The sequence below is a fragment of the Salvelinus alpinus genome, chromosome 1 (genome assembly GCF_045679555.1).
Source record: "Salvelinus alpinus chromosome 1, SLU_Salpinus.1, whole genome shotgun sequence".
NCBI classification, from domain to species: Eukaryota; Metazoa; Chordata; class Actinopteri; order Salmoniformes; family Salmonidae; genus Salvelinus; species Salvelinus alpinus.
In genome coordinates, this window is record NC_092086.1 from 56,034,382 (window position 1) to 56,042,348 (window position 7,967).

The 7,967-nt window shown below is 45.8% G+C and overlaps 1 protein-coding gene across 9 annotated transcripts; it reads left to right on the plus strand.

Moving 5' to 3' along the window:
• Positions 1–271: 271 nt before the first annotated feature.
• LOC139581181 (uncharacterized) lies at positions 272–7,336 on the plus strand. Of its 9 annotated transcripts, none has more exons than XR_011676162.1 (6): positions 308–1,258; positions 1,568–1,639; positions 1,885–2,177; positions 3,969–5,002; positions 5,485–5,565; positions 5,760–7,336. XR_011676162.1 is itself a non-coding variant. In XM_071410691.1 (5 exons), the coding sequence occupies exons 1-4, from the start codon at positions 1,045–1,047 to the stop codon at positions 4,689–4,691; spliced, it is 1,302 nt and encodes a 433-aa protein (XP_071266792.1). In that variant the 5' UTR covers positions 308–1,044; the 3' UTR covers positions 4,692–4,706; positions 4,954–7,336. The 9 variants fall into 9 exon arrangements, 3 of the variants coding, with proteins under 3 accessions (XP_071266815.1, XP_071266792.1, XP_071266775.1); XR_011676164.1 differs by having other exon boundaries at positions 3,969–4,706; positions 4,954–5,002; positions 5,485–7,336; XR_011676165.1 differs by lacking the exon at positions 5,485–5,565 and having other exon boundaries at positions 3,969–4,706; positions 4,954–5,002.
• Positions 7,337–7,967: the final 631 nt, after the last annotated feature.

A 7,967-nucleotide genomic window follows, 5' to 3' on the forward strand; every position in this document is an offset into this window, starting at 1 on the left:
AGTTCCGTGGAATGGGCGAAAGATTGAAGGATCTATTTGAGAGAGCGTTCAAGAGTACATTCAGCATCCAACTTCAGGGGGCGGGCAGACAGGCAGAGCCAAGCACGAGCTAGCGAAATCCTATTGGCGCGTTCTTTCGTCATCTGCATATTTCCGTTAGGGAACGCCTACTACGTGGGGTGCGCGTGTGCAATAACTCGATTCGCCTTTGCACTCCTAAACAACGTCATTAAAAAAAACAAAAAACGTTTGCAACGGGTAAAGTCTACTAACTTTAGTCCACTCTGTTCATAACATATTATAGTTTTGGGAACAGAAAACTTTATTGAGATCAAATGTTTAATCGATGAGAACATTTGCAGAATGTCGGCCAAAATCCATCTAGTTCAATCTTCTCCCACTGTCCGCCAGTGGTCTTCCTCTCAGTACCATATTTGGTAGCGATTGGAAACGTCAAGCGGATGCTTCACATTTAAACATCCAGTGAAATATCTGTCTCATTGTTCTATCTGTGATGTCACCTTCATAGTTTTTTTATCTGCTTTGTGCGTGCGTTTTTAAAAAAAAGATTTGCTGTCGAAAATAAACCAAAATTTTCTAAAACATTGTACACAGTTTGACTGTGTGTAGAATGTGGTTCTGTTGAGGAGAATGTCAAACAGAGCAGCAGCGCCCTCTTCAGGGCAGTTTGGGCAGCGTCTGCGTTGCGTCTCTGCACTCGTGCAGAGCCTGCGCACGCTAGTACACGTCACCACATTTGCCAGCAGAGAATCCCTGCCCAGAGCTGCGAAGCAGCGTTGCGCAGATATGCTTGGTAAAGTACGCAGCCATTTCTCTTCAGCTTGTTGTAAAGTCACAGGTCTGAGAATGCAAATACTGCAATAGTGGCTGATGTTGGGGTTTGTTGGCGAATTTATTTATCTAAATGAAAGACTAAAACTTTTTCCTTCTCATAAGCATTGAGAGAAACAGCCACATAGGCAGCCTATTTAGACGTGATCGAGCAATTCCATAACCAAGACAGTGCGCTTGGTAGACGCGGTAATGTCGTTGAATATCACTGTGAAAAGTGAAGACTCCGAGTCCTTTGACGAAGAAGACGAATCATCTTCGCTGCTTTCGGGCAAAAGAGCCTCGGAGTCTGCAGCTCGTCATGATATTTCTCCGGGAGAAGGCGGTCCAATAGAAGACCATGCAGGATATTCAACACAGCATGGGCGGCTAGCAACTAAAACGACCAGCAAACCCATCGTACTGTGTAAGTTGTTGGTACTGTATAATCAGACAGAGATATTTTTCAGTCTTGTCTCACAGGAACTTCACTTTTACTTTAAAAACACTATTAGATAATAGGCCGAATCTACCGTACACCCAGAACTGAATAGTGAATGTATTTGACGTAAAAGTCAAACTGGAGAAACAGGAAAAAGGCTCTGCACACTTTAGAAATATTTGTATAATCTATAATGAATGATCAGAATATTATTGACATTATGAACTATCGCAAAATACTAAACTGTATTTGACGGTTTTGCATGTGACACCAGCCTCTCTTTCTGTCCACTAGATCCTGTGAGTGCTGACCGTTTCTTTTCCTCTACTTCTGCAGATGGCAAAACCATCTTAAAGATAGCCCCAGGTGAGTCCTATTTTTCCCGTTAAAGAGTGAGGGAGATAGAGGGGAGTAAAATAAAGAGGGAACATCAAATAAATACAACTCCTTCCTATATTTCTTGGTCTAAGCACCAACTTTAGATGTACCATTTATCTGCAGCACTCGGAACCAAATCTCACATGCATGCTGGCTAGCTGATCGAGCGACTTACAGTACTTATATACTTATTAAACATCCCTCTTCTCTAACCTCCTTCCTCTCCTCCTCAGCCGCAGTCATGACCCTCCCGACTCCTCGGCCTCCTCCCCAGGTTTCCCCAGAGTTCTCCTACCAGGCCATTGTGTACTTGATCGAAGCAGTGGGGCGCCGCTGGAGCCTGTATGGGACGCGGGAGCGTTCTCAGCTCTTCCAGAGTGTGCAGAAGGAGTTGGAGGAGCAGGGTCATTGTCTTCCCGTTGAGAAGATCCGCCGCAAGTGGAACAACTTGATCGTCACCTACAAGAGGGTCAAATACAGAGGCAGGGAGACCGGCCAGGCCAGAACCTCCTGGGAGTACTTTGAGGTACTTGTTTGTTTTATTATAATAGACGTGTGTTGTTTAGCAAGAAAACCGATGGGTGTGCATCTTCTGGGCAAAACAGACAGGGTTGGCTTAGAATCATAGGATTATTGAAACTATATTTAGTCTCCAAATATTTATTGAAAACACAATAAGCACTTTTTGTCTCTCAAATACATTGTGACAGTTGTTAGCTATCTAGCGAATTTGAGCCATATTATCATAGACGTGGTATAAGTCAAAACACCTTAAAACATTACATCACAAACAGGTGAGCTTCAATGCCATACAACTGTCCTTCCGTGGCCTCCATTTGCTCTTAAATACAAGTAAAACTAAATGCATGCTCTTCAACCGATCGCTGCCTGCACCTGCCCGCCTGTCCAACATCACTACTCTGGACGGCTCTGACTTAGAATATGTGGACAACTACAAATACCTAGGTGTCTGGTTAGACTGTAAACTCTCCTTCCAGACTCACATCAAACATCTCCAATCCAAAGTTAAATCTAGAATTGGCTTCCTATTCCGCAACAAAGCATCCTTCCCTCATGCTGCCAAACATACCCTTGTAAAACTGACCATCCTACCAATCCTCGACTTCGGTGATGTCATTTACAAAATAGCCTCCAAAACCCTACTCAATAAATTGGATGCAGTCTATCACAGTGCCATCCGTTTTGTCACCAAAGCCCCATATACTACCCACCACTGCGACCTCTACACTCTCGTTGGCTGGCCCTCGCTTCATACTCGTCGCCAAACCCACTGGCTCCAGGTCATCTACAAGACCCTGCTAGGTAAAGTCCCCCCTTATCTCAGCTCGCTGGTCACCATAGCAACACCTACCTGTAGCACGCGCTCCAGCAGGTATATCTCTCTGGTCACCCCCAAAACCAATTCTTCCTTTGGCCGCCTCTCCTTCCAGTTCTCTGCTGCCAATGACTGGAACGAACTACAAAAATCTCTGAAACTGGAAACACTTATCTCCCTCACTAGCTTTAAGCACCAGCTGTCAGAGCAGCTCATAGATTACTGCACCTGTACATAGCCCATCTATAATTTAGCCCAAACAACTACCTCTTTACCTACTGTATTTATTTATTTATTTTGCTCCTTTGCACCCCATTATTTCTATCTCTACTTTTTCTATCTCTACTCTACTTTTTTATTTTTTATTTACTTGCTATATTGTATTTACTTCGCCACCATGGCCTTTTTATATTTTTATTTATATATATATTTTGTTTGCCTTCACCTCCCTTATCTCACCTCACTTGCTCACATTGTATATAGACTTATTTTTCACTGTATTATTGACTGTATGTTTGTTTTACTCCATGTGTAACTATGTGTTGTTGTATGTGTCGAACTGCTTTGCTTTATCTTGGCCAGGTCGCAATTGTAAATGAGAACGTGTTCTCAATTTGCCTACCTGGTTAAATAAAGGTGAAATAAAAAATAAAATAAAAATACAAGCCACCTACGATGCCCCACATGGCAGTTTCTTGTCATTGTTGCTAGCTATCTGGCTGTTCAGGATCACAGCAACGCATAGCCTTCTACTCATGCGTAGCTCACGCATCATTTTCGTGACGTTTTCAGGTAACCGTCTATTCATTTTGTTGAAAATGTTCTAGTGGTCTTGTAGTGAATGCTCATCAATTCTAGTGACATTGGGGGTGTATTATGAAAGTAAGAAACAAGATAGTTTTAAGCTGCCCAAGAGTGCTAACAAGACCCTCTTATCTCAACCTTCTGTCTCTTTCTGTCTGTCTCTCACTCGCTCATAAGATGATGGATGCCATGCTTGGTGACACCATCGGCGCCGAGACCACTAGCAGCCCTACCCTAGTAACCAGCATCCCTAAGGTGAACGTCGCCACGGAAACCGCCAAAACAGACCAGAAGCCCCTCCTTCCCCATGGCAACCTCATCACTGCATGCACTCGGACACTCACCCTTGTCCCCTCCTCCCTCCCACTCCACACGCCAGTTCCCTCCACCCTCCCTCTCTACACCTTTGTCAGATCCCTCCCTCCCCCTACCCCCGTCCGCTCCTCCCTCCCTCTTCCCACCCCCTTGGACACGCCCTCCCCCAGGATAGCCAATAACACAGACCCTCTACAGCCGAACCCCTCCCCTGCTCCGGTCGCACAGGACCCTGCCTCACGTCACATCCCCTCCAACCTCAGCCACGTACACCTCCGCAGAAAGAAGCGCCGTTGCTTCTCCTCCAAGGGTTCCTCCATTGCCTCCCTTCTGGCCCAGCAGCAGAAGCGAGCGGAAGAAGGCACCTCCTTGCTGCAGGAGTTCCTGAGGAGGCAGGAGGGGCAGGCCAAGGAGGAGCAGGGGCATCGCAGCAGGACAGAGGCCCGGGGGAGGAGGCGCGAGAGGAGGGAGGCGCGCATGGCAGAGTCCCTGGGTAGGATGGCCACGGCTCTGGAGCTGCTCTCCTCCAAACAGGACACAGTCATTGCCCTGCTGCAGAGACTGGCTGAGAGAGACAGGAAGTGACCGTCATCGCCCCAGGTTGTCACTAGCTTCTATAGCCACAGCCATAATTATGGCTAAACCCCGCCTATTTTTACTATTCATCTTTTAAATTTTTTATTTTTAAACCTAACATTAACCACACTGCTAACCTTATGCCTAATCTTAAAATAAGTACAAAAAGCTCATGTTTGTTTTCATGAATTTTGAGTTTATGGCTATATAATCTAGTGGAAACGCTGCTGCAGAGACTAGCTGAAGTGACACTGTAATCGCCCTACTGCAGAGCCTGGCCGAGAGAGACGGGGAGGCTGACTCAGCATGCGACCGAAGGGGTACTCTTTTTCCCTATATTGTGCACTATCTGAGCTAAAACCCAGTAAAAACCCACCTTGTGTCCCAGGTCTAAATTGGTCCCTGATTAGAGGGGAAGAATTAAAATTAGCAGTGGAACTGGGTTCGAGGTTCATATTCGAATTTGCCTAATGTAAGGAATAGGGTGCCATTTTGGGCGAAGACTCAGATAATGTTAATTGATTGTGTTTTAGAATTTACAATGGAATAACAATTGATTGATTTAAATGGTTTATTAATTAATGATTGATCATGATAATCAAAGTGATATACAATAGCAGCATTTGGTTGCAGCATTTATGGTTGGAGAAACCGGTATGGTGAGTGGAAACCACAATTTAGGCCTACACAGATGGATAAGGATTGTGAAATAGTAGGCGAGACTTGTTCTCACTAGTCTGGCATCTGGTCCAACCAGTAACCCCCTAAACACACACGGCCTTCTCAACTGTTTGATTGTCAGGCAGCATGCATGAGGCCGATTCAGACCGAGGCAGATGCAGACACTCTGAGACAGGCTTAGAGAACAGCACCTGTCGCTACAGTAAGTGAATTGTTTGACAAAGAGTATCTTAAATGATAGCAATGTTTTATAAATGGGTGTTTTCATAGTGTTGCCAGCTTGTTAAAAAAAAACAAAAAAAAAACACATACTGTATAGTCAAGGTGCGTAAATCGAATCATTGAGGATGACACAAAAGTCTCGACTTATTTCCATCGTGGTTCTCTAATCTATAGATGGAACCAGTACCTCGGTGATGGAGAGGGATCTCCTTAGAAGAGGCACCTTCAGTGGTCAACATGAGACAGACTGAAGGAACTGATCCACTCTGAGGGGGTGGGGATATCAGATAACCAAATTCTGGTTTCACCTTTCACCTCAACTCATCCAATGGAGACAGAAACAATGGGAGGGTGATTGACTGTACAGTTTAGGTGATAAAATAAAATAAAAAAAATCATCAAAAACAAAACGATGGGAGAGGGAACAGAGAGAGACAGATCGTTCTCCACCCAGGGGAGAAGAAAAGACGAGAAGGACTTAGGAGGAGGGGGTAGATGCTGGAGCATCATGGGACGTCAGTGGGCATTTGTAAGGACCATACTGGTAGTGGTGAGTCTGGGAGCACTCTTTCTCTCTCTTGGAGTATGGTCAGTACTGGGACTGGAAGACATAGAGGAGGAGAGTCCAGGGGAAGCAGGGTCACTGCCACCAGCAAGACTGCTGGACTACCACCTCTATATGGAGCTGGTGTTGAGAGCCACAGCCAGAGGGGGTGCCATCGGGCTTCTGAGAGGACTAGCAGCCATCTCAGTGGTTTGGATAGCAGAGGTCCTGTCTGGGTCTAATGGCCTGGTTGCATCGGTGCTCTGCGCCCCCTTCTTGGGGCTTCTGATCGGGCTGGGGCTGGGTGCTGCAGATGGGATGGGCCGGGCGGAGGAGTTCCTAGACCCTGGGGTGTGGTGGGAGGTTGTGGGTAACGGGGTGAGCGGGGCTGGGGTGGGGGCCAGGGTGGCTGCAGTGAGTGGGGTGGTCATCGCTGGTTTGATGAGCATCATGACGGTCAGGGCAGTGAAGAATGTGGCAAAGAGCGGCGAGATCAGGATGGCACAGTTCATTACCGTGTCAGTGGCTGTGGGGGCTGCTAGGATGGTGCTGTGTTTGGTTCCCGGGTGCATGGCCACAGGAGCCTTGGTAGTATCCATCCTAGGGACCGGGAGGGACCTCCACAACTTGGTGGCCCTAGTCGTGCTGGGGTTGGGGTGGTGTGCAGGGCAAAGGTGGCTTGGTGGTGGTGTGTCAGTTTTCTTGATGTGGGATAAATTGGGGCAACTCTCACCCAGACATCTAATAGGAAGGTTAGTGGGCTTGACTGTAGCTGTGGTTGGATCCATGTGCCTGGGGTTCTCTCTGCAGATGTACTCAGCCCTGGTCAGTGTGTTACTGGGTGCTTCTATAGCCTTTCTGTCCTGGAGGGGTGGGGAGGCTGTTTGTCAAGTTTTTGCTGAGGTGGTAGAGAGATTATTTTTAGCTATAAGCATCAATACATATCATGGACAAGAAGAGAGACTTTTGAATACCTTTGGATGGGGAAAGAGGCCTCTCAATACTTGATATATTTGTCTTCTAATTTTGTTGTGATTAATTACTGTGATTAGTAGTCTCAAATGCATTTATTTCCCAATATGATTTACTGTTACAAATGTTAAAAGTTTAGAATTTGTTGAATAGGGCTGCAGAAAGTACATTTTGTAGTGAACTTTAATATTTGCAACCACAAAACACAATAAAACTACATACCCTTTTCCAGAAAGGAGCACATTTTAGAAGTTTAGAATTCAGAATACAGACAGGTGTAGTAGGTAGCCTGTAGAATGAACAAGACTATGAAAACATGATTTCCACTAGATGGCACAGCCACAAGGTCAAAATTGTCTATCCTAAAAATGTATGAAAATAAAAATGTGCTTTTTGATCTTGAATTAAGGTTAGGGTTAGGCACAAAGTTAAGTGTTGTTAGGCTCCCAAGTGGCACAGAGGCCTAAGGCACTGCAGTGCTAGAGGTGTCACTACAGACCCTGGTTCGATCCCGGGCTGTATCACAACCAGCTGTGATCGGGAGTCCTGTAGGGCGGCACAGAATTGGCCCAGCGTCGTACAGGTTAGTGGAAGGTTTGGCCGGGGTAGGCCGTCATTGTAAATAATAATTTGTTCATAACTGACTTGCCTAGTTAAATAAAGGGGTTAGGTTTAAGAATCTTTATTTTAGAAATAGGCAGGGTTTATGACTTTGTGGTTGTGGTAAATGTGACGACCGGAAAACATTGTGGGACAAGCGCCAAGCCAGAGATATTAGAGAAAAGTAACTCCAAACCACAGGAGATTGGTGGCACCCTAATTGGGGAGGACGGGCTTGTGGTAATGGCTGGAGCGGAATTGAAACC

Bases quoted from the DNA above. Each gene is read 5' to 3' on its own strand.
- LOC139581181 (XM_071410674.1), top strand. From the start codon at position 1,045: ATGTCGTTGAATATCACTGTGAAAAGTGAAGACTCCGAGTCCTTTGAC. The intron at 1,259-1,567 runs GTAAGTTGTTGG...TCTGTCCACTAG, and splicing joins CAGCAAACCCATCGTACTGT to ATCCTGTGAGTGCTGACCGT. The intron at 1,640-1,884 runs GTGAGTCCTATT...TCTCCTCCTCAG, and splicing joins CATCTTAAAGATAGCCCCAG to CCGCAGTCATGACCCTCCCG.